The 26,810-nt window shown below is 43.6% G+C and overlaps 1 protein-coding gene across 2 annotated transcripts in view; it reads right to left on the reverse strand.

Moving 5' to 3' along the window:
* Positions 1 to 6,541: 6,541 nt before the first annotated feature.
* The window catches only part of CSNK1D (casein kinase 1 delta), a 67,306-nt gene continuing 47,037 nt past the window's right edge, over positions 6,542 to 26,810 (reverse strand). The window contains exons 7-10 of one of the 2 annotated variants that reach the window (XM_089671271.1): positions 24,921 to 25,092; positions 21,914 to 22,053; positions 18,046 to 18,113; positions 6,542 to 8,341 (exon numbers count right to left, since the gene is read on the reverse strand). In XM_089671271.1, coding sequence (XP_089527397.1) covers positions 18,081 to 18,113; positions 21,914 to 22,053; positions 24,921 to 25,092 — 345 coding nt within the window. In that variant the 3' untranslated portion in view covers positions 6,542 to 8,341; positions 18,046 to 18,080. The remainder of the gene's footprint in view (positions 8,342 to 18,045; positions 18,114 to 21,913; positions 22,054 to 24,920; positions 25,093 to 26,810) is intronic. The other variant, XM_089671217.1, reaches the window with a different exon arrangement.

Below are 26,810 nucleotides of genomic sequence, written 5' to 3' on the forward strand. Positions count from 1 at the left end.
TAACCACTTCAATACTGGGCACTTTCTGCCCATGAAAATTTTTTTTTTCAGACTAGAGCTTTCTTTTTGTGGTAATCACCACTAAGTTGCTTATTTTTTACTAAAACAAAAAAAACCCACAACTTAAAAAAAAACAAAAAAAAACCACGCATTTTTCTTAATTTCTGTTATAAAAGTTGCAAATAAATAACCTTTCTTCACAAATTTAGGTCAAGATGTATTCTGCTACATTTGTTTGGTGAAAATAACCAAAATTAATGTATATTATTTAGTCTGTAGGAAAGTTAGAGTCCACAAACTATGGTATATATATATATCTCTATCTATCTATATCTGACAATTGATCAATCCTGAGGTACTGACAGCCAATCTCATGTTTTGCGGCACAAAAATGCCAGGATAGTACCCCCCAAATGATCCATTTTTTGGAAAATAAACAGTCCAAGGTATTTGGTAAGAAGCATGGCAAGTTTTTTTTTTAAATTGTAATTTTTTTGTCACAATTTTTGGAATATGAAGACATTTAAAAAAACAAAACAAAAAAAAAAACAAAACAAAACAAAAAAACTATTATTTTTTTTACATATTGTCCAGTGCATCGTTCTCATATAACTTGTGTGGGGGTGATCAGGGACAGTGACCGGTGACAGTATATATAAAAAAAAAAAATGTTTTTTTCAAATGTTTTCTATTATTTTTTTACTATTACATTTTTTTTTTTTACAATTTTTTTTCAGCAGACTGTGACCAGAGCAATACAGTGTTACCATAGTAACATTGTATTACTCTGGGCAAGTGATCAGGATTTTTTTTTTTTACACATATTATGGTTGCTTATACCAATGTATTTCATTGATATTTGCAACCATTTTTACTGAATGAAACTGATTCATTCAGTCTTTTGTTGTGGTTAGTTGTGATTGGTCAGAGCTCATCACGTGGTACAGATGTGCTGTGATTGGCCCTGTCTGTACTATGTGACCAATCACAGATAACACAATTGTATACAATGGACGGCATGAAAGGAAGCCATCCATTGTATACAATTGTCATGTGATCTGCTGTAATTGGTCACATGACACTGGCAGCAGCTGGTGTAGCGATCTGTGATCATCTGTCCCTTGACAGGCCCCGCAGCTGCGTGATCGGCACCTTCTGACAGGACGTCATATGATGTCCACGCAGGAGGAGCGTCCCACACGGCCATCAATCTGCTATAGGCCGGGAGGGAAGGTATTAATCACTAAGCGCTAAAAAGAAGCTAGAGGGTTGCAAAGAACCCAAATAAACACCCGTTTGAAATACTTGCATTATACAGGGTGTCTCTAAAGTCTGGAGATATAGGCAAAATGCATATTTTCAGTACATTTTTCAACATTTTATTTCATTTAAATATTTAATCAATAACATCTTCAATGTGATTTCCACCATTTGCGATGCAAAGTTCCATGCGCTTTGCAAGACTCACATGAACCCGGTAACTCCACATTTCCATCAATTTGAGTCACTTGTCCGAAGTACACCTTCTTCTTTAGCATACCCCCCAAAAAAAAGAAGTCAAGGCGGTTAAGGTTTGGTGAGCTTATATAGGGATATATTATACACCTATAGTGATCTTTGTGTGCAGACTTTAGAGACATCCACTGGGGAGCAATCACAGCCCAAAAATAAATGTGGGCCTTCTGAAAAGCAAAATCAAGAGGAATACACCTGGAAACCACTGAATTTGTTGGTGTTATTTTGGGTTTGCATGTAAAACAGCTTCTGGTTAGAATCAAGAGTTCAGGCACTGGTCCTAGCTGACTGCCTGAAAGCCCCTACTCATAGGGCCCTTTTTCACCGCATTTGGCCACAAGTCCAGCAGCTAACCCATGCATATTAGCATGGGTAGAAAGGGCCACTCATAGTCTCCATTGAAAGCCAATGTGACAGGGTGGGAAACGAAGTGTTGTCAACAAATAGCAGGAAATTCTTAAACAAGGACCTCTTGGCAGGATCACCAGATAGTTTAAAATTTTTTTAGTGCTCATACATTACAATGTATTGCCCCTGGTGGTGGCCAAACTCCCCCATCTGCAACACAGAACTCAGTCAGCAGGAACAGGATAAAAACGCTGAGACTGACAATAAAACACTGGTTGGTGCTATACAAATCTTCAGGATGGATAGAACATCCCAAACCAGTGCCAAAAAGAAAGGGTGGGCCCTAAAACAACAGGAACCACACCCCAACAAAGCTCAAACTGCCACCTCCAAAACTTTCCACCCAAAGTTGGCAGCTATATCAACCTTGTGGAATTTGGTGAAAGTATGAGCTGACGATGAAGTAGCTGCCTGAGTTTTGTGTTGCAGATGGGTGGCTGGGCCACCAGATTGGGGCCAGCCCTTGGGTGTATGTGTAGTTTCAGTTGTAGCTAGAATCCTGCTCCAGCAGGTGGCAACATCAAACCCATCCATTATGAAGGTCTGCTGTGTCCTGCAATAAAGGGAAGAGAAACCCCCATTGTTTACTAGTTCCACATTTGTAATTATACGAGCCTCACTTCAAGATTAGGACCTCCTAGATGAGGTGGAACCCACTTATGCAGAGTAGACACAGCACTTCGGCTCTTCTAGGGGCTGTCAAGATGTAAACATAGCACCTGTCCATTTACACCTGACTGCCCTCCGATCCACTAGATGGAAGGGGAATGGATCCCTGTCTGTTTTTACCAGATAGGATTGGATGTAGGTGGGTATAAATGGAAACAAGTCCATTTACATCCAAAGCTACATAGAGGAGAAAGGAGGGTCTGATCAGGTCTACCTAAAAAAAAAAAAAAAGATGTACAGGTGGACCTGATCAGTCCACCTGTGTGAGAATTAAGCTCTGCCAACTGTCTTTCCCTGTTCAATAAATTTATTACTGCTTACTTTGGCCCCAGCTGGGCACAATTGATGAGGCCTAACCCTCTAATCAGGCCACTAGTATAAAAGTGAAAGGTGTGGTGGGGCCTAACCCTCTAATAAGGCTACTAGTATAAAAGTGAAACTAGCAATACCAAAATTGGAACCAGTTTTTGAACCAGACATTCCAGTTTTTGTTAGGTTTCGTAACAATTACAAGGTATTCTGATCACATACTATCAGGTTACACCATGAAAATGAAGCACCAGAAACTAAACTTCTTCAAAAATAAAGGTCATCGGTGCAGAAGACTTGTAAACTGTCCTCCTCAATCTCTTTGGAGCCATCAAACAGGCCCTTTTTTTTCCCCAAGCATGGAGTACTTCACGCTTGAAGAGCCCATCTCTGGTGGCTTGAAACTTTGCATTTCTTTATAGATTTTGTGCTTTGAATTTTGACATGGTTCCTGCTACATTTTCTACATGATGGACCTGTTGGCCTCCTTCTACCTGACATCAGTTGAAATAAAAAAATGAAGAAGCCAGATGAAAAATGTTCAGCTGAAAAGCAGCTGTATCCATTCGGATGCAGTAGCTGTCTGATTACAATAGACACATTAGATTTGTCCATCCGCACGGTATACCACAGAGCACGGGTGCGAAACTGGCAGCCCCCCAGCTGTTACGAAACTACAAGTCCCATCATGCCTCTGCCTTTGGAAGTCATGCTTGTAGCTGTCAATCTTGCAATGCCTCATGGGACTTGTAGTTTGGCAACAGCTGTAGGGCCGCCAGTTTGACACCTGTGCCATAGAGGGATGAATTTGTTAATGACTTCATACTCTGTATGGCCAGCTTACCTTGCTGCTGCTTACCTGGTTTCCACTTTAATTGTGTGAAGCCATCTTACTTGGTTCATATAGCAGTGTACATAAGAAGCTGCAGCAAATCAAAACTCACCATCCCTCCTCTGCCCTTAAAAGCATTTAATTACACCCAGATCGGTGCAATTATATGCTTTTCTTCTTTACCCACTTCCTGTCCAGGGCAATTTTCAGCTTTCAGCGCTATCACACTTTGAATGACAATTGCGCGGTCATGCAATACTGTACCCATATGATTTTTTACCATTTTTTTGAGACAGATAAAGCTTTATTTTGGTGGTATTTATTCACCGCTGGGATTTTTATTATTTTTGCTATGTAAATGAAAAAGTCCAAAAATTTAGAAAAAAAGTGTTTTTCTTATAAAATTTTGCAAATAAATAATCTATCATCATAAATCTTGGCCAAAATGTATTCCGTTATCTTTTTAGTAAAAAAAAAAAAAATAAGCCAAATTAGTTTATGACCAAAAATTATCATTTTTTAAATTTTTATTTTATTTTTTTATATTATTATTTATGGTTTTTTTTTTACATACTGTCACCCTAGCAGTACAGTGTCACCATGGTGACACTGTACTACTTGTGGGGGGTGACACAGTGATTGCTTTTACACCCATATAGAATGTAAAAGCAATCATTTCTCTTTCTCTCTGTCTGCATTCTTGCAGCCATTGAGAAATACTGAGTGAGCTGTGATTGGTCACACATTGTCACATGGTACAAGGCTGTTGTGAATAGCTTTGTACCATGTGACCTCTGTGATCATTCACAGATTTCACACGTAGTAAGCAATGATGTCACAAGTGACATCTTGCTTACTACTTTGCATGTGATCACTGATTGGCCAATCAGTGATCACATGATCGGGATCTCGTACAGAGGTCCTGTCCGACGATCGGTGTTTCACTGTGTCCAGAGGACACAGCGGGCTCCGGATCGCGGTGCAGTGCGCTCCCAGGGAGCGCGCACAGCTAGAAAAGGTGGGTGCCGTTTATGAATGGCAACCCGCCCCTGGAGTGCCACCGCCCTGACGTTTATAAACAGCAGGCGGACGGCAAGAGGTTAAAAATGGTGCTGTGTATTTCCAAGTAAACCAGATGTGATGCAAGGTTATCACTTCTGGGTTACTATATCAAAACCGATCCGGTCTTTGTTGGGCTCTATGATCAAGCAGCAGATGAAGCATCAGCTGGTCAATTGGGCAGACGCAGGTATAACAGCTCAAACTCTGAAGTACAGCATAGCAGGCAAGGCTGACAACTGTCTGGATGTCAGTCCATCCAAGGTACTCTGTTGTCAACCCAAGCAGCTCAGTGGATTATTGGCTGATCAACAGGCATTTTTCTGCACTGCAGTTTTTAGGGATAAAACATGAAAATGTGCATGTATTGCAAAGAGGTCTATAGTCCAGACATACTCTATAATGCGGGTAAAGACAAGAAACCAGCAGAGAGCGCACAGCCGCCCTAGTGTAACTCTGTTTTATTATGATATAGAAACTTAAAACGATTGCATTCACATGATACAATGATTCCTAGGCATATCAATCTGTGGTGAGTTCACCTTGGCTCTTCTCTGGGGTGCAGCAATAGGGCAGAGGGTGAGACAGGGCGATAAACAGATCTCTCAAGGAAGACTGTTCACAGCTCGCGGTTGTGCCTGGACCAGGGGCGGACTGACCATTTGGAAACTTGGGCACTGCCCGAGGGCCCGGGGTCAGTAGGGGGCCCCATGAGATGCCCCTGGTACCTTTTTCATAGGCTTTTTTTGAGTTTGGGCAAGGACACAGGAGCCCCATGATCCCCTATTACCCGGGGGCCCCATGAGTTGTCAGTCCGCCCCTGGCCTGGACCAGGGCGATAACAGATCTCTCAAGACCGTTCACAGCTCACGGTGTGCAGCAGCTACTGCGCATGTTCCTGGACCAGCCAGTGCATGCGCACACTCCATCTGCTGCTTCTGATGCTGAGGAGAGGGGAAGGAGAATGTCAGTGGCGTGGTTGCTATGATGATGTGTTTTGGGGCAGTGAGCACAGGGCCCACTTGGGGAACGTCAGGCCCTCAGGTCGCCCTCATGAAGTCTGTTTCTTATTGTTTAGTCAGACATTCATACCAGTGGCCTGCTGGAGGTCATTTTGTAGGGCTCTGGCAGTGCTCATCCTGTTCCTCCTTGCACAAAGGAGCAGATACCGGTCCTGCTGATGGGTTAAGGACCTTCTATGGCCCTGTCCAGCTCTCCTAAAGAAACTGCCTGTCTCCTGGAATCTCCTCCATGCTCTTGAGACTGTGCTGGGAGACACAGCAAACCTGGCAATGGCATGTATTGATATGCCATCCTGGAGGAGCTGGACTGCCTGTGCAACCTCTGTAGGGTCCAGGTATCGCCTCATGCTACCAGTAGTGACACCGACCCTGGCCAAATGCAAAACTAGTGAAAAACAATCAGAAAAGATGAGCAGGGGAAAAAAAAAATGACACTAGCCTCCACCTGTAAAACCATTCCTGTTTTGGGGGTCGTCTCATTGTTGCCCTTCTAGTGTACCTGTTGTTAATTTCATTAACACTAAAGCGGCTGAAACTGATTAACAACCCCCTCTGCTACTTACCTGACCAGATCAATATCCCAGGACTGACTTGATGCTATACTCTGATTGAAAAGTGTTCCTTTAATTTTTTTTTTTAATCAGTGTATATAAACCCCCCTCCCCCCACAAACACCTATTAGTGCCAATCCATCAGAAGTGCAAAAAAACATTTTACACGAACAACATAGAAGTTACGAATTTATTATTTACACAATTTGTAAAGTACACAAATACAGTAGTGATACAAATTGTTTTTTGAGCAATAAGTATCAATGTACAGGATTTTCTCCCGATCCCAGGAAAACATTCGGTTGTTTTATGGCAAAAAAAGAACGAGGGAATGAGCGCTCCCCTCGGCTGGAATAGACAACGCAAAGATCTTGTGTACAGTGGTTAGAAAAGTCGGTCAGTTAACAGGACATTCACAGATATTTACAAAGAAAAAAAAAAAAAAAAGCACGCTGTGAAGAATCGTACGGAGAACATGGGACATGCGCAAAAAAGTCTTACGGGTTATACTAGCATACAAGGACAACTCCTTCCGGGACAAGCCTCACATTATTTTAAGAAATAATCAGTAAAACTCCCTTACAACAAGAACACAAAGCCCTACCTAGTACTGTAAATACCCACCTAACACACTCCTGTACCATAAAAAGGATTGCTGTGAAGGCTACAGAAGGAAGAAGATATTCAAACCTTTTAAAAACACAACCAATAGACCACATCGAACATTTGAAACCCACCCCTTCCCCTCCCACCTCCCGCTAGCCCCACCCACCCATCACAAAATTCAGACATTTGTCAATATTGCAAACGTCCTTCCTGTGGGCAACCCATCCTATGAGCCAGCACCTCCGAGGGTACGCGCTTCTGCTCATTGTACGTGAGGGATGCACGTTGGGACAAGTTGATGTCAACTCTACGAACACTGAAGTGGCCTTCAAAATGTATTTGCTACAGTGATACCTTGAGGCTTCGAGAACAGCGGCGATGCAACGCTTCGATACTATCCAAGGCTTCAAAAATCTACAAAATGGACAAGATCGTGACTTTGGATATGGAACGAATGGTGTCTATACAACAAGAGTGATATGTTTTAGAACAATGACCAAGAAAAAAAAATTTGCAAGTGTTTTTTTTTTTTTCTTCCTGTAGAAAATAGAGGTAACAAATTTTTGACACTATGAACCCAAATGCTGAGATTTTTTTTTTTTGCTGCGTTAAACCTATAACAGCTATGCATAGGAATGCTTTTATCAACCCCAATAAAAAAAAAAAAAAAAAAAAAGTTGAATTAAAAATATGAACAAAATATATGTACTTTACTTGGGAAAACTAAAAAAATTAAAAAGGGGAAAATGCACACAAATTAAAGGAAAAAAAAAATTAAATATCCATTAAAGGGAGAAAAAAAAAAAAATTAAACACGAAGCCCATCCATGCCTGGAAACTTTTCCAGTAAAATTACCAACTGCTCACCTTACATGCTACAAAACTGCTGTCACTATGGAAGCAGACAAGTCTGGCACACCGACAGAAGTAATTTTTTTTCCCTAACACACACACACACACGAAAAAAATCCATTTAACGTACAGAATAAAAAGGGCCCCTGAAAAAAGTAAAAGATGGCAATTCTGTATTTGGCGTCAAGAGTCTACGCTTGCACACGGGTGCTCAAAGTTCTTGCATGGCTATTACGCCACTCCACAAACTCCATCCCGCCAGCTGGTAATTGCTCGGATTATTATCTTGGTAAAAAGCATGTAAAGCTCCATTTTCCATTTGGTTAGTTTTTAATTCAGGGTTCTGTTGTTGTGGTTGTGATTTTTTTTTTAATTTTTATTCTTTTTTTTTTTTTTTTTTTTTTTTTGCTAGTGAAACCACTGAAAGGTTAGCCATGCATTAAACCGCCCTCCGTGGGGGAATGTGATCATCGGTGCACGGTGGAAGGGAAACCGCTGGAAGCCACCCGACTTGGAATCTGTAAGGCAGGAATAAGTTCAGAGTCTGAATCAGTGAAATCTGTACAAAGCAGGTATCAAAAGAAAAACCATTGTGAAGCCTAACAAACTATGCTTTTTTTTTTCTTTAGTTTTGGATAGAGTGAGAGAATTTTTTTTATTTTTGTCCGACCTCACCGAAGAGATTTTCCCTTATTTCCTGCTGCAGTGACACCTATATACGAATTTGGCAAGTAGTTGTCACTGGGACAGGAAGGCACAAATAGAAATAAAAACATACTAAGTCCAGCACTTTCTCACTCTACTAGACGTGATTTTTTTTTTTTTCTTGTCTGTGCCCCCAATGGAGAAATGTCAGATTTCCCTGCCCTGAAATCTCCCTAATAAAGACACAGATGGCAATAAAAAAATCTGAAGAGAATCCAACTCTTCTCTGCTCTATCCAAAAAAGAAAAAATGAAATACTTCGCCTCAAGTTGGGCTTTGAATGACAATCAATCTTCATTATTTGTCACTAAATGACCCCCATACCCAAGATCAAACTAGTTGGAAAAAAAAAAAACACCTTAAAAAAAACCCAAAATATTTCACCGTTTTCTTTTTGATAATTTCACAGGCATTTCTCCAATTCTTCACTTTGTCATTATGGGGTACCAGGTGTAGATTAATGAGAAAGAAAAATGAATTTAAAACTATAGTATCCAGCTACAACATAAAATTAAAAACAAAGTGAAAAGGGTCTGAATACTTAATGCACTGTTTGTCAGGCCACTATTGTCATTAATGGAAACCTGTGCTTAGAGAAATCCCAGCGCTGCCACTCTCGACTACTCCTGCTATGCTTGTATCGTGGCTTCAATACGGATATAAAGTGTTACTAAACCCACAACAGTACAATCAGTCTGTAGATGCAGTAAAGCATGCTGGTTATACTCACTGTGGAACCTAAGGGGTTAATATTGTGTCATTGTGTAAAAAGGCCATTTGATCCTGTCTTCTCTGCTCTTCCTCTTGTTCAAATGTCCACATCTCCTGATAAGACCAACAGACTGAACCACTAACCCTTCTGCACATGCTCAGTTTAGTGTGTATTGCTAGAGAGGGTTTTTTTTTTCTTGAGTGCATGTGATCAGCACAGGGCCAATCAGCACTGTCCAGATGGAGGTTAGGGGTTCTGCATCCTCCTAGAGCAGAGAAAAAACTCCTCCTACAAGCTTTAACCAGTGCTCTGCTTAACACTAATAGAAGTCACAAGACTGCTATAACTGCTGATGAGAAAAGGTATTTAGCATTTATATTTACTAAAATAATTGCATTTCCATGTTGTGTGTACTGTGGGAGACCAGATATAGTGAATGCAGGGTCCGGGGAGACCGGATATAGTGAATGCAGGGTCCGGGGAGACCGGATATAGTGAATGCAGGGTCCGGGGAGACCGGATATAGTGAATGCAGGGTCCGGGGAGACCGGATATAGTGAATGCAGGGTCCGGGGAGACCGGATATAGTGAATGCAGGGTCCGGGGAGACCGGATATAGTGAATGCAGAGTCCGGGGAGACCGGATATAGTGACTGCAGGGTCCGGGGAGACCGGATATAGTGACTGCAGGGTCCGGGGAGACCGGATATAGTGAATGCAGGGTCCGGGGAGACCGGATATAGTGAATGCAGGGTCCGGGGAGACCGGATATAGTGAATGCAGGGTCCGGGGAGACCGGATATAGTGAATGCAGGGTCCGGGGAGACCGGATATAGTGAATGCAGGGTCCGGGGAGACCGGATATAGTGAATGCAGGGTCCGGGGAGACCGGATATAGTGAATGCAGGGTCCGGGGAGACCGGATATAGTGAATGCAGGGTCCGGGGAGACCGGATATAGTGAATGCAGGGTCCGGGGAGACCGGATATAGTGAATGCAGGGTCCGGGGAGACCGGATATAGTGAATGCAGGGTCCGGGGAGACCGGATATAGTGAATGCAGGGTCCGGGGAGACCGGATATAGTGAATGCAGGGTCCGGGGAGACCGGATATAGTGAATGCAGGGTCCGGGGAGACCGGATATAGTGAATGCAGGGTCCGGGGAGACCGGATATAGTGAATGCGGGGTCCGGGGAGACCGGATATAGTGAATGCAGGGTCCGGGGAGACCGGATATAGTGAATGCAGGGTCCGGGGTTGAGTAACACTTTAACTACTGAAGCAGCCCTGGGCTTTTGGAAGTAAAGACTTCTGCTGGGAGAATGTAGTAGTCTACATGTACAGCCTTCTAGGATTCTGCACTTTAAATTGTTTTAAAGTGTGATTTTTTATTCATGCCTATGCCTCTGCTGTTCAATCCAAATCTAGATGCATCGGCACGCAAAGCGTAAAGGCGCAATGACTTTTACCTATAGGTAAGCTTTATTATACGCTTACCTGTAGGAAGGGCTTTTTCGCCCTCAGAGAACAGGCGCTGGAACCCACCCTTTCAGAGTCACCACTGATCTCTGCCTTGTACCCACCTGCAGGCACCATTTTTTGGTTCCACCCTCTACCCACCCCCCAGTACCATTCCTTTTAGAGAATACAGAACCAAGTATAATTTTTTGGTGCCAAGTAACTTGAATGGAATTTGTTGATAACAAGAAAAGCAGAAATAGATTTCCTGCAGCCGGCTGCAATAACAGCCCCCTCCATGTGACAATAGATCCCCCAACCACGATGGATCACCTGCAATAAAATACCCTCCCCCCCACACCCAGCAGCAATAGAGTCCTAGCAGCAACAACAGATCACCCTGCAACCAGCATTGATAGACTCTCCAGCAGCCAGGAACAACAGACCCCCCAACCAACAGTAGATCTCTCCCAGTAACAATTGACCCCCAGCAACAAAGGACCCACCTCCAGCAAAAATAGATCTCCATCAACAAAAGATACCCCAGCAGCCAGCAATAGACCTTCCAGCACACCCCTAACCCCTTACCATTACATATATTCAGTGCTGGAGGCGCGTTCCCCCGTGTTCCCACTGAAAAAAAAGCCCTGCCAACAGGTAAAATGAACACCTCCTAAATGTGCACCATTTAGGAGATCTTGTAGTGAGCAGCAGCCGGCCACAGCTCGGGAGCCTCCGCAGCCGGCGGACAGCTCGGGAGCCTCCGCAGCCGGCGGACAGCTCGGGAGCCTCCGCAGCCGGCGGACAGCTCGGGAGCCTCCGCAGCCGGCGGACAGCTCGGGAGCCTCCGCAGCCGGCGGACAGCTCGGGAGCCTCCGCAGCCGGCGGACAGCTCGGGAGCCTCCGCAGCCGGCGGACAGCTCGGGAGCCTCCGCAGCCGGCGGACAGCTCGGGAGCCTCCGCAGCCGGCGGACAGCTCGGGAGCCTCCGCAGCCGGCGGACAGCTCGGGAGCCTCCGCAGCCGGCGGACAGCTCGGGAGCCTACGCAGCCGGCGGACAGCTCGGGAGCCTCCGCAGCCGGCGGACAGCTCGGGAGCCTCCGCAGCCGGCGGACAGCTCGGGAGCCTCCGCAGCCGGCGGACAGCTCGGGAGCCTCCGCAGCCGGCGGACAGCTCGGGAGCCTCCGCAGCCGGCGGACAGCTCGCAGCTGGAGGGCTTCAGATCAAGGTAAGCCTTTCATAATGCGCTAGCATGTGATACATACTAGCACATTATGATATTCCCTGGCAGCAGACTTCTTGTAGTTTACTATTGCTTTAACTTGACAAAAACTAGAACCAGTTTGCTCACCTGAAAAAAAAAAATGTTATATTGTTTGAGGACGAGGCTTTCATTTCATACAGTGTGTTAATAAAGACCCTGCTTTTTATTTATTTATTTATTTTTAAATTAGAAAACAACGGGTTCATCCACCCCATGGGGCAAAACCCAAAAGGTTAGGCAGAAACCCCCTAAAGAAATGGGACTTTAAGTGTGCTCAAATGGGAGATACAATAAAATACAAAATAGTTTATATACTTATTTTTTGTAGGTTAAAGCTTTTAAATTTTGGAGGTTCTGCCCCTCCCCCCATTCCTTCCTCCACACCATTCTTCTATACCGTATATATATTTTTCTGTGCATAATTTATATGATATTATTTGTTTACTTCAGCCATAACCATCTATGTGCAAGTGTGGATCCTGAGGAAGAAGAATATAACTCTACTATTTGTATTTTTTTAGATTTCCCTTTTAGGCACACTTAAAAGTCCCATTTTTTCAAGGGGTTTCCGCCTTACCTTGGGCGTGGTCCCATGGGGTGGATGGGCCCCAGTTTTCTTTTTCTGGTAATGTGTATTTGGAATGATGCTTGAATGGGGGTGGAATATAAAGCTCACTTCACACAATAGATACTTTTCTATGATTTTTAAAAAAGAGTTTAAAAAACTTAAAAGTTCACCTTTTAACAAAAAACAGTAAATGCAGGTAAAAAAGTACATTTATTATATTTTGTTTGTGTAGCCTCTAAAGCATTACACCAGCGATCAGCAGATCACTGGTACCATGCAGGTCTCCTCCGTGGTGCCATGTAGGTCTCCTCCGACCGGTTGTACATCCTGTATGGGCAAGCAGATACTTTCTGACAGGAAGGCTCAATGAAGCGCTGTGGTAGTTCATTGAAAAACTACAAGCCGACAGCTGCAAAAGCTGTCAGAACTTGGAGTTTTCCCATTCACAAATACTGGAAATGAGTGATGCGGCTAGGCAGGTGGAGCCCCGCGTGACCACAGACGGGGATCGGGGGGATGGGAGTGGGGGCTGGGGGCCGGTCTGATCATTACACCCTGAATATGGGTGTAACACGTTATGAAAGGTAAACATATCCTTAAAGCCTTTCTTTATTTGTGCATATAGAAAATGAAATACACTAGCATCTGTCTATGAGCCCATGTGAACAATAGAGCCGTGATGGAGACCACATGATAGAAACCATGCCAACTGATTCCCAAACATTAGTAGAGACCTCAATGAACAAACATATATATGAGGTGCAGCGCATGAAACATGATATAAAATAATGTGTCAAAAAAAAAGTATGAATTAAACCAATATGATAAACATTATCCTAATAATGGCTTCTGGCACGGACTACAAAAAAAAAACGGCGCCTGGTATTTACAGGAGTGCCTCATGTCGGCTTCTGACGTCGGCAATGGGCTTACCCCTGAAGACGTGCATGTGCACGAAACATGTTGGGTGGAGCCTATGTGCTGACGTCACGTCGCTGGGTCCGTGCTTTGGAATGGCAGCCATCTTGGTATGTGGCATACTTAATGTTTTACGGTTTTCCATGTGGAATGCTTTTGTGCATAATTTTAACCACTTCCAGTCCGGACACTTTTATCCCCTTCCTGACCAGGGCAATTTTCAGCTTTCAGCGTTATCACACTTTGAATGACAATTGCGCGGTCATGCAACACTGTACCCAAATGAATTTACCATTTTTTTGACACAGATAAAGCTTTATTTTGGTGGTATTTATTCAACGCTGGGATTTTTATTTTTTTTGCTATGTAAATGAAAAAGTCCAAAAATTTTGAAAAAAAGTGTTTTTTTAAATAAAATTTTGCAAATAAAAAAATATTTCATCATAAATCTTTGCCAAAATGTATTCCGTTATCTTTTTAGTAAAAAAAAAAAAAAAAATCCAAATTAGTTTATAACCAAAAATTATAATTTTTAAACATTTTTTTATGTTTATTTTTTTTTTTACATACTGTCACCCTAGCAGTACAGTGTCACCATGGTTACACTGTACTACTTGTGGGGGGTGATGAAGATATTTTTTTCTTTACACTGATCGCTTTTACACCCATATAGGATGTAAAAGCAATCATGTCTCTTTCTCTCTGTCTGCATTCTTGCACTTATTGAGAAGTACTGAGTGAGCTGTGATTGGTCACAGCTTGTCACATGGTACAAGGCTGTTGGGAATAGCCCTGTACCATGTGACCATTCACAGATTTCACACGTAGTAAGCAATGATGTCACAAGTGACATCTTGCTTACTACTTTGCATGTGATCACTGATTGGCCAATCAGTGATCACATGATCGGGACCTCGTACAGAGGTCCCGTCCGACGATCGGTGTTTCACTGTGTCCGGAGGACACAGCGGGCACTGGATTGCGCTGCTGCGCGCTCCCAGGGAGCGCGCACAAGCAGGGTGCGGGGAGGCCGTTTATAAACAGCCACCTGACCCTGCACTGCCACCGTCCGGCCGTTTATATGCAACGGCCGGTCGGGAAGTGGTTAAATAAATACTACACTATATACACCGTTTTCCGGGCTCCGTGTGGTGAGCATTTCTTTTCAGGATGTAACAGGACCAACAGATGTCGGAGAGTGGACAATACAGATCTCGTTATATTTGCTACCTAACAAGTAGCCCTCTGGTGAGTGCAGCGCGGTGGTGGATTGCACAATGGACTCCAGAGCACCGTGTGGAATCGAACATGATTTTCTGTGATTATTAGTATCACATCACTGATATACAGATCCTTACTGGAAGGACTTTTTGTTTATTATCATATTGGTCGCACTGAGATATATGTAGATATAATTCATACTTTTGTTGACATTTTATTTTATATGTTTTATGCGCTGCACCTCTTATATATATTGGTTATATATATATATATATATTTGTTCATTGAGATCTGTTGTCACCATCTCTGGTGCTAGCTGCTCCTACTTGTATAGCACTCTCTATTTGCATTTTGAGATTAGTAGAGACCTAGCGTTGTCCGATAGGCCGGTTCCCACAGCTAGGAGCACACAGTGCTGTGCGCTTCAATCTGTGAAAGGAAAAGTAGGGAGCATTGTGCAGGGAAGCGTTAGAACCCAATGCCATGTTCCAGTGAACTTTATATAGTTCGTCTGGTTCTTCACAGTAAGAGCTGTGAAAATGTGGAAAAGACTCTCTCAAGAGTTGGTTCTGGCCAGCTCAGTGGATTGCTTTATAAAAGACCTGGATTCTTTCTTAGATACACAAAATATAACTGGATATAACATTTATAGGTAAAGTTGATCCAGGGAATATCCGATTGCCTCTCGGGGGATGAGGAAGGAATGTTTTTCCCTGCAGGAGCAAATTGGATCATGCTTTGCTGGGTTATATTGCCTTCCTCTGGATCAACTGTGGGTGTAGGCTTATTAACTTTTTTTTTTCTATGGTTGAACTGGATGGACTTTTGTCTTTTTTCAGCCAGACTAACTATGTAACTATGTAAACCATTTCACTAATACATGTCAGCTCTGTATGAAGTGATTGTGGCCTCTGCTACATACACTATACAGCACTGTGTTCCTGGAAGCACGACAGACACATTCCGTCCGCTCCTGGAACAAAACTGAGTTGGCCTGAGCAATGCTCAGCCATTCACAGGACGTCTTGTATTTTATGAAATGAACGAGGTGGAGGATGACATCACAATCTCCGCCTCAGCCAATCAGAGGAAGCTTTGTATTCATTCATAAAATAGAAGACTTTCTGTGAGTGGCTGAGCAGTGCTCACCCTGACTCGATTTTGTTCAGGGAGCGGGACAGGGCTGCCAGAACACAGCGCTGAATACTGTATTTAGCTGAGGCTACATACACTTCATACAGTGCAAGAAATGTTTCCAGTGTCCTTAAGATTTCATATCTTCAGAAGGGGAATGAACTAGAATGACCATTTAAAACCCAGATCTGTATATGTTAACACTACACGTACATTGAAAGAAATGATCCAGAATTCCGGCATCTAGTTTAGCCAGTAAAAAAGTAAACTAAAGCCAAGTTATAAAAACCCAGATATGGATATTATTTATCATTTTGGATTTAGCAAAGAAAGGTTGGAATCTCCCATGTTTCTATTGCTCTATCCCCCAAAGGGTGAAAAAAATGGCCTGGCCAGTAAAGGGAGTAAATCCTCTGGAGGGCAAGCGGCTAATAATGTTTAACGTGAAACTGAACGTTGATGGAGGAGCTCAGTCTAGCCTCGGCCCACATCTGTGCCAGGATGAAAGTGCATTTGTTCCAGGTGGTTGATGATTTTTATGAAGTTACTTTATTCTATTAATTGGTGCTTTTTTATAGACATTTGCCTGGAGATCAGCTTTAAACAACATCTTGGTTTAAGATAAAGAACAGGTTCACTTTAAAGACAGAGGAAGGGTCTACCAGGGGTGTCAAACTGGCGGCCCTCCAGCAGTTGCAAAACTACAAGTCCCATCATGCCTCTGCCTTTGGGAGTCATGCTTATAACGGTCAATCTTGCAATGCCTCATGGGACTTGTAGATTAGCAACAGCTGGAGGGCCGCCAGTTTGACACCCGTGGCCTACACCTTTTACTTCCCGCAGATGCTAGGAAAAGCGACTCTTCCTGCTAGCCAGCAGGGGAGGAGACTTCTTGGTGTCAATCATCCTGTAGGCAGTACATGTACAAATAGGTCTTCTAGAATCTGATTGGTGGCCCAGGGATACCAGCGTTCCAGATAAACACACCCCGAGTTTTATTAAAGCATAAAGTGGATTTACAGTCAAAGCTAAACCTACTCCCAGCCCCATTCTAAGCCTAGTCTATGGAAAGAAAAGACCGCTATACTCACCTATTCTGAAGCCAGTTTCCAGCGACAGCTTCTATGTACAGAGAGAAAGCCGACAACAGCTGGGAAATGAATAGCTGATGACGTCACCCATAGACTTATTATGGGGCATGTGTTGTCAGCTGCCTCTGCTCTATATAGAAGCCTCCGCTGACAGCTCATCATGGGCCCGGACCAGCTTCAGAATAGACAAGTATAGTGATCTTTTCTATACAGGGATAGACTAGGCTTAGAATTGGGCTAGGAGTAGGTTTCGCGTTAGATTTTGGCTAGAATTCCACTTTAGCCCAAAAACTAAAACATAATATATTGCAGCTTACCAGTCCCTAGATGGGGTGGCTGCATTTGTTTTTAGGTGTTTTTTTCCCTATTGGTTTTCAGCCAATTATCCTGCCAGTAACACTTTTTGTCCTAGGGTGACAACGCTTACTCATGGCTCTGTGGAGGCCTAGCGTTGTCATCCTAGGTGACGCATCTAGTCTGTACTATAAACCTCCCGTACTCAATCACATAGGGAGGCGTTATTTTGTAGTACACAGAAGACTGCTGCAAAAACTGGAAAGGTTGTTTGATATTTCAATTCAGTGAAGGATAAACCAGCATCTGTATTTGTAGCAAATGTGCCTAAGTTGAACACGCTCTGAATTTCAGCTGTTTCATCAGTACATTTGCTATGTGGGTACCACTGGGACTAATGGACTCCAAGAGCAGCTGCAGGCAAAACACGCAAACAGTGGCTGCATCTGATTGGATGCAGCTGTTCTTTGCCCGAAGATTTTCCATCTGAGTGGTAGGGGTCCAACAGGACGTAAGACCCCTACCACTCAGATGGAAACTTTTCGGACAAAGAGCAGCTACAACCAATCAGATACAGCCACTGTTTGAGTATTCTGCCTGCAGCGGCTGTTGAGGGTCCAATAGGCCCAATGACAGATTTGTCCATCCGTGCTGTATAGCAAGGATGGAGCAATCCCTCAGGTCTCCGATGAGTCCACACCACGGACTGGTAAGCTGCCACATAATACAATTCTGTTCTTAGGTTTAGATATCTTTTAAAGTGTGTATCTTTGAAAATGTATCACTGGACTTAAATGTGCATCGTTTTAAAGGTGAAATGGCTGCAGTTCATAGGGATGCTTTCTAAACAAGACTCACCCAATGCTGCCTTCAGCCGAGAATGGGGCGAGCAGCTACTTGCCATGATGTTCGAAAGGAATGCTATTCTGAGGTGGGGAAAAGACAGCCGCTTGTCACTGTCCCAACAACCCAGCAGTTTGCTGTGAGCAAGATGTACATTCGCTTTGTGTTTTAGCAATACACCCACAGAGCGCCAGCCAGAAGGAAGTGTGAAGCAGTGGCTGAGGATTGGAGGATCTCTGAGAGGCTCCATGTTTTACCACAACATACATGTGTGAATGGAGTTCCTCAGGAGATCCCATCATTGCTGCTAGCAACGTATCCCTACCCCAGCCTCCCATAGCATGCTCATGTCACCATACCATGTACCCGGCCCACACCCTCAGATTCTCACTCTAAATCTACCGTATGAAGAATAATGGGCTGTGTCACATGCACTCACTGGGGATGCAAACAGTTTGAAAACAGTTATCATATACAGCCCCTGAGTTGCCAAAGCACTACAAGTTCCAGCATGTCCCATAACCAAGGACACAGGGGCTTCTAACTGCATAACTAAAAAGGGACACAGGCTATGCTTGCACCAAACATCTTTAATGTAGAATTCTAGCTAAAGCCTAACTAGTCTTTAGAATGTTCCGTCTTCTCCTAACATCTATACTTACTAACCGGTTTAAAGATGTACAGGTGTTAGACAAGAAAAATGGAAACTCTACGTGATTTGCAGGTGTGAAATTGACGACGTGCTTTACGTTGAAAGCGGAAATGATGCAACATTCTTTTACTTCCGCTGTGTGATGAGACACCTAGCTAACAGGCGGGAAGTCTCACTTTCGCCATTCACTGCGTGCGCTGCTAGTAAAACGGAGGGCAAATTGTTGGTGCCACTTAAGAATAATAAATGCGAGCGCACAAAGAAGCAATCATCCGCTATGCAATAAGGTAACCAAAACAAACCTCAAAAAGATCAAAATGTATAAAATGTGCAGCGCTCAAATAAATTACAATAAAAAAATATAAAAAACATCGTGGATAATAAATAGTAAATAATAAAAGTTCATAAAGTGACTAAAGTGCTCCTAGGAATCCTGCGTTCTCTAATTCGGTGCTTGTGCGATCTAGTATGGAAGAAATGCACACTCACTGGAGTGCGCTTTTGTACAATATATCCTGATGTCATCAAGGTCATCTGAAATGGGGCAGAAATGGGGATGACTCCTTCACAGAATATATGGATCCAGGGGCTTTAGGTGTAGACCAAAGGAATGCCAGAGTCCCCTTAAAGGGATGGATGGGTGCAGCTCACCAGGTGTACAGGAAGCTCCCTCTCTGGATTAATTAATTTTCAGACAACCCAGTATCCAGCCTCCAGAGAGGGAGCCCCATTTCAGATGACCTTGATGACATCAGGATATATTATACAAAAGGTGCATTATATTTTGCGCTCTGGTGAGTGCGCATTTCTTCCATACTAGATCGCACAAGCACCGAATTATAGAGGACGCAGGATTTCTCGGAGCACTTTAGTCACTTTATGAACTTTTTCTATTATTTACGATTTATTATCCACGATGCTTTTTATATTTATATTTATCTTTTTATTGTAATTTATTTGAGCGCTGCACATTTTATACATTTTGTTGGTGCCACTTAGCTGGTACCTCTGTGGCTGAAGTTGCCAATTTATTTGCCATGTCGGGAGGTACAGTATCAAAGGTTATGACGGCGTATGCAGTTTATGGGAAAACGTCATTTGATAAGCATAAGCATGGTCGGACATGGTCAACTGACCGAAAGAGACAAAAGGACATTGCGCATGATTGTGACCTGGAATAAGTAAACAACTTCTGCAAAAGTGACTGCAGAGCTCAATCCCGTGAAGACAGACTGAGCTCTGCAGTCACTTTTGCAGCAGGTTTTTTTTTTATTCCGGGTCACAATCCTGCGCAATGTCCTTTTGTCTCTTTCGGTCAGTTGACCATGTTGACTGCGCTACTGCTTGTCAGGCGACATTTTACCAGAAACTGTATATGCCGTCATAACTTTTGATACTGTTCCTCATGACAAGGGCAAATAAATTGTCAACTTCAGCCAGAGGCACCAGCGAAGTGCACCAACAATTTGCCCTCTTTGAAGCTCAGTAAGCTCTGACATGACTCCGTATTACTAGCAGCGCACGCAGTGAATGGCGAAAGTGAGGCTTCCAACCTATTTGCTAGGTGTCTTATCACACAGCGGAAGCAAAGGAATGTTACATCACTTCCACTTTCAACACGAAACATGTCATCAATTTCACACCAGCATATCATGTAGCGTTTCCATTTTTTTGTCTAACCCCTGTATATACTTGCCTATTCTCAGCACGCTCCAGTCTACTCATGTGATCCCCTGTATCAGCTGCAGGAGAATGGAGAAAGAGCCCGACAACGGCTGTGAAAGCCGGCAGCGATGACATTCACCATAGGATCCCATGGTGCAGCCATTGTCAGTGGCCCCTTCTCTACAATGTCGCCGCCGCTGGATGACACAGAAGAGTCAGATCATGTGACCGGACTGAAGTGGGCTGAAAATGGTTATATATATCAATTTTTTTTTTTAACACTTTGTAAAGTATAGATGTTGGGAGGGGGAGGGGGCATTTTTAAGATTAGTAAGGCTTTAGCAAGAATGCTATTTCAAGGTTTCCCAGTAAAGAGTTAACATTTTTCCATCTAAGTGGGGGGGAGTTTATTTCATGCCTTTCCTTTTGTTTATTGGAGGTGCTTTACATGTGCTTATGTATTTTAATGTCACACTAAGCAACAATAGAGCAGATTGGGAACACATCAATGCAGAGTCTATGAGCGAGAGATAAAGGCAGACACTCTGCCATGTAAAGCAGTGTCAGTTCACAGCATGCATGTATTATACAAGAGATTTAGGCCTTACATATAAACCTTGCCATGTATGTACAATGTGATGACAATTGACAGGTGGGTATGGTGCAAGTAACAAAAAAAGGGAAAAATGGACTAAGGGGTTCTATGTAAGGTACATACAAAAAGTACCATCACCTAACTGATGTCCTTCCCAACCACACCAGATGTCCACTACCCCAAGTCAATAGGCCAGACTTGACTGCTCATTTAGAGATGGAAGCTGTCTAATAGGCACATCTGCACCATAACCTTCCATTACAAAGATTGTTTAGTGGCCAGATCATGAATGTCTGTAAGTTTACTTTTTCCTGGAAAACCTCTCCATAAGCAATGCCGTTTGATGTTCTCATGGCCATAATCTGAAGCATTACTATTTGCATCCCCATGCGCTTATACTAGACACATATGGTAAATTTGGTATGCAAGGCAGTGCTGTCCATGGCTTTCATGGGAGTGGCTGAGAAGGTGACAATTATGTTTAAGCAGACTGGGTTTTTATATATTTGAATGCAGCAAAGAAAAAAAAATGCAACAAATGACAACTAAAAACTAATCAGGCTTCAACTATCACTCCCTGGCTTGCATAGGGAAAATGAATCAAGGTTTTTTTTTTTTTTTTAATGGCCATTATGGGCAACAGCTCCCGATTTTTCCCAGAAAAAATAAAAAAAAGCCTCAGAGGCTCTTCTAAAGGGTGATGACTTCATGATAAGCTGCATATCACAAAACCAGCACAGGAAAAAGTTGTGTTCTGGTTTGCAGGAGAGTCTTTGCGTTTTCTGAACATGTTTGATGGCCTCATTTGCTCCTCCCATGAACGGATTTAACTGTGCACAAAGATGGAGAGACTACCCGCAGCATTTATATTGCCCCTGAAAATAAAATTAAGAGAGGACAGCATTGCTGGCAGCAAGCTTAGAAGCAGAAGCAAGTTATTCCCTTCAGCCCCAGAGGATCTCAGGCTGTACCTGTGAGGTTGACATGCGGGAGGTATCTTGTCTGCCGGTAAGATCAGATGACGACACGTTAACAGGAGCGCCACGATGTAACCTCATGCTGACTTTGCGCTCGCGTTCCATACCAGAAACAGGTCGTGGTGAAGTGTTTGCTGTAACAGATTTTAAGAGGCAGGGCATGTTAAATGAACCCAAATTCAAAAGATCTTACCAAGGTCCACATTTTACTACAGTGCTATATATAGCTATGCTGTCAAAGGAAGTAGATTAAAAATAGCCTGAACCATGCAAGCTGTGGCAAAAACAGGCAAGCGGAAGGCAAAGAACTAGTCCCCGATATTGCCTGTGGTCTCCCTGTAGCTCACGGGTGTCAAACTGGTGGCCCTCCAGCCAGGGGTATATTTACCACAAGGCAAACAAGGCATTTGCCTAGGGTGGCATTTTTCAGGGGGGCAGCAGCATTTTTCAGGGCTGTCCCCCGAAAGAAGGAAAGGAAGATGGGACATATGCAGCACGGAGACCAGGTGGGATCTGAGAGAGGCTGCGGGCAGCTTGATGGTGTACGCAGAGCCTGACTCTTGTTCCCGGGGATGTCCGGAGCTGTGAAGGTGAGTGTCTTATCTCCTGCCGGGATGGGAGGGGTTGCCAGTGTATGGAGGAAGGGGGGGGGGGGGGCAGGCAGTGTTAGTGGAAGGCTCTCTCGGATGGGGTGTTGTTGATCAACGTCAGGGTCTCTCCCTGACGTCGGGAGGGGAGCCAATTTTTGTATTGCCTAGGGCAGCACGAAACCTAAATACACCACTGCCTCCAGCTGTTGCCAAACTACAAGTCCCATGAGGCATTGCAAGATTGACAGTTACAAGCATGGCTCCCAAAGGCAGAGGCATGATGGGACTTGTAGTTTCGCAACAGCTGTAGGGCCGCCAGTTTGACACCCCTGCTGTAGCTGATCTATTTTCCATTACTGACTTACCATGCCTTGTTCTGCACGGTTTGTATGCAGATGGACATCTTAGTGAAGAACAAGGATTTGCTTCCTCCTGTCGAGCTGCCCCCTGATGACTGGACGGATGAGCAAGAAGCAGCAGGAACAAGGATTTGCTTGCTCCTGTCGAGCTGCCCCCTGAGGACTGGACGGATGAGCAAGAAGCAGCAGGAACAAGGATTTGCTTGCTCCTGTCGAGCTGCCCCGAGGACTGGACTGGTTGGATAATGAGCAAGAAGCAGCAGGAGAGGTGCCACAAGCACAGATCCAATGAATGCAAGGGTCCTTCTCTCCAGCAAGAAGACCAGTGAGCAGCACAGTAGTGACAACACCAAATCTCACTACAGATCCTGTGGAGCTAGCAGTCAGGAGCAGCAGTGCTATGGATGACCTCACTACAAATATCCAGCTATAAAGGCTCATGGCACAGGAGTACCCGGCTATTTTACAGGAGAAATTTCAGGGTACTGCTTAAACACAAACTAGAACTTCACCTAAAAAGGGAAGCTCGGTTTTATATCCTCCTCACCCCTCCGCTAAAGGTTTTGGAACCTTTGAGGGAAAGCAAGTACCTAGTTTTGGCAGCTACCTGGTCTCACTACTGCTGGAATCGGCCCTGACCGCAACCTCCTGGGACATGTCAGAAGTCCTAGGAAGCTGCTGGATCATTCACACAGCGCAAGAGGGAGCTGGCAGTAAAGCCGCGGTCACAGGCGACTTTCCACAGTAAACATGCCGGCACCAGGGACCCAAAGACTGGCAAAGAACCGGCCTGAGTGATGAGACTGCTGGATCTTTAGACAGGTATGTGTTCTTTTATTAAAAGAATGGCAGATGCTTTAAAACATCCCATACAAGAAAGAAAATGTTCACACTTTTGACTTGAGGTCCACTTAAATCTAGAAATCTGGAGAGCCAAAAACACTCTGGATGGGAGGATAGAATTCTGCGAGGCCAACAATAGCATGTTGCTTTAAGGGAAGCCGGTCCCCATTAACCCATTCAGCCCTTTAAGGGTTCTAGAAGCTGGGAGGCGGGGTTTAGAGGCATGTGACCGCCATGACGCGCCGTCACGGTGGTCACATGATCGGAAAAGGTCCCGATCGAAAGAGGAGATCGGGACCTTTCCGTGAGTACCAGACGTGTGCTGGGAGTGCGCACTCTTGGCACATATGTCCTTTTTTTAATAGAACGCAAATGTGCGGCCGCTCGGCGTCTAGGCCCAGAAGCCAGGAGGCCGCACATTTGTGTGTGGCCGGCGTGAAGAGGTTAAGGAAACGTAGATGACTCTGTACAAGTTTTCTTGAACCTGAGGGTAGTCGGGGGTGTAGCAGTTATGCTATTTTTTTTTTAGACATGGCTAAAGAGAGCAGTGTTTGTTTCTTCACAGACTCCCCTGCCTTGTCCACTGCACTCTGCCCTCCCTTTTAATCAGGGCTGCTTTGCCACTGGGGAGAGCGAGATCTCTGCAGAAAAAGCTTGCTCTATGAAAAACTTTCACAGATAAACATTTTTAGGGGTCGTCAAAACATGAGTTACACATAATTAAATAGGTTTACAGTCTGCCATAGGGGATTGGGAGAAAGCTGGTAAACATTCACCTACACCGAGAGTTTCCTTTGATCAGCCTAGCCCTAAGGAGGGAACAACACTGTATTAAAGGACCTATTCAGCTTCAACAGGCTTAAAGCCTTCAATCAAATCTCCTCTTAGGCCCAACCCTTCATGTATATGACCCCCCCCCCTTCCAAAAAAACCAAAACACAAAAACAAAGAAAATACATAACAGAACAAAAAAAACAAAAAACATACAAAAAAAAAACAAAAACAAAGAAAATACATCACAAAACAAAAAAACATACAAAAAAAACAAAAACAAAGAAAATACATAACAAAACAAAAAAAAAACATACAAAAAAAACAAACACAAAACAAACAAAAAACCACAATTGTTATGAATAGAACATTATTTTCCTCCAGATTTTAATAATAGTCCAACCATACAACAGAGAGATGGCAGTGGCCCCACCGTACCTGTGTGAGAGGTTGGAGTGAGTGGAGTTGGTGGAGTGACTTCCTGGGTGCCTCTTAGTCTACCTGAAGCAGTGGAGGGCAGGCCTCGAGCTGCGGGGTTCCGTGTGTGTCTTAGACGCTCTTCTCGCTCTCTCCGTTCGCGTTCTGCATCTTCAGCAGCACGACTTGCCCCCTAAGCGAGAGAAAGAAAGAAAAACAGCACAGAGTTGTGGTTTATTTGTACATTTGCATCCTAGGACTTTATCACTGTGTATCCTATGCTGGGCAAAGCGACAGGCTGTATATAAAAGGGCCTGACCTGACCCAATTCATTAGCACGCTACTGCAGCAGCCAGAATGCAAATCCAAGGTGTTGGACTGTAATGGTAGTGGTGACGTAACTCCCCCCGATAATATGTTGCACGGGCCCAAGGATTGGCTGCTAGAACTGTCACATGGGGAAAAGTCACCAGTGTCTCTAATGCAGGCCATAAATGGCACGAAATTTGTCAGTTTTTCCGTCTGATAAACAAAATATCGGTCGGTCTTATATCCGACGTAACCACCATTGATTACAAAACTCGGGCGATTTAGCCGTGAAAATCCCAACCTCTTAAAGGAAATGTCATTTCGTGACCTTTATTACCTTTGAATATGTATAATGTATCTCAATACTAGAATGTGATTGAACACATTGTGGTTGTTGTCTATTATGTCCTCTTTATGGAAGGTCTGTACCATTCAACAATATTTATGTATAAATATATGTATGCAATGCAAACTTATTATTTTATATTGTACAAAAGATACTTTATGTTTTCTGAATTTGATATTTTTTTGGTAAAAAAAGAAAAATGCGATTTTGGATACTGACAAAATGCATCAATAAGGCAGTGTTGCTGTAAAAGTATATGACTGTAAATGTTTTTAGGCATAAGCTATAATGCATAACCTTTTTACAAATGTTGATAATGGACATATTTCCGTTCTTTTGTGGGGTACTCTATGCTCCGTGCATTAACCGTGGCGGATGCTTGTTCTCTACATGAAAAACCAAAGCCATTAACACAGGAGAACATGCAATAATGGTTCTCTTTACATGTTGGAACTTTTGACAGGCTGTCCCGGAAACGAAATTTCGTCTGCAAAAGACTGGTTTCTTTCCAGGTCACTGCACATGCGCATTACATTTTCGTCAAAAAGATCGTACGGTTTGACCATCAATGCGCTGATAATCGGCAGTTTTACAAACATTTCCCAACACGAACGATAATCCAAAAGGAGGAAAAAACACGAAAAACGTCCGACGAACTAAGCCATGCACGGTACGGAGATCGGACGATTTTTCTGTTGGGCGAAAAATCGGCAGAATTTCACCCGTCTATGGCCTGCATAAGGCTTTGTTCACACAGACATCAGCCTGTTTAATAACACTGTTTACAGAAAGATTTTGCAAAGCATGTGCACATTTTTCATGGATCAGGATTATAATCAGTACACAGATGTCTATGCAAATCACACCAAAAGTATTGCATGTTCTACTTTAGAAATCAGTTTGGCTCCGACCAAATCAGAACCACACCGGTATGACCGCTGTAATTGGACAATAGGGTGCGACTTGCAAGTCGCATGGCATACAAACTGCATACTAATTTGCACCCAGTGTAACCGGGGACATAAAGTGGTACTAAACCCTCCTATACTTTACAAATAAGCTGTCATCTTAGCCTTTGTGTGAATTGCAGTTGGCATGCTGCAGTACATATGACCCAGACACCAGCCATTTCATGGTCTGACAGTTCGGTTGAGAGCCAACAAGCACACTGGCAACTATGACAGTTCTTCACAGCATGCCTTGAATGGAAACAAATAAGTCGGTGTTCTTCATTCCATTATAGGAACCACGTTTAC

Source organism: Staurois parvus, unplaced genomic scaffold, assembly GCF_062004578.1.
Source record: "Staurois parvus isolate SC_StPar_1 unplaced genomic scaffold, SC_StPar_1.0 ptg000003l, whole genome shotgun sequence".
NCBI lineage: Eukaryota > Metazoa > Chordata > Amphibia > Anura > Ranidae > Staurois > Staurois parvus.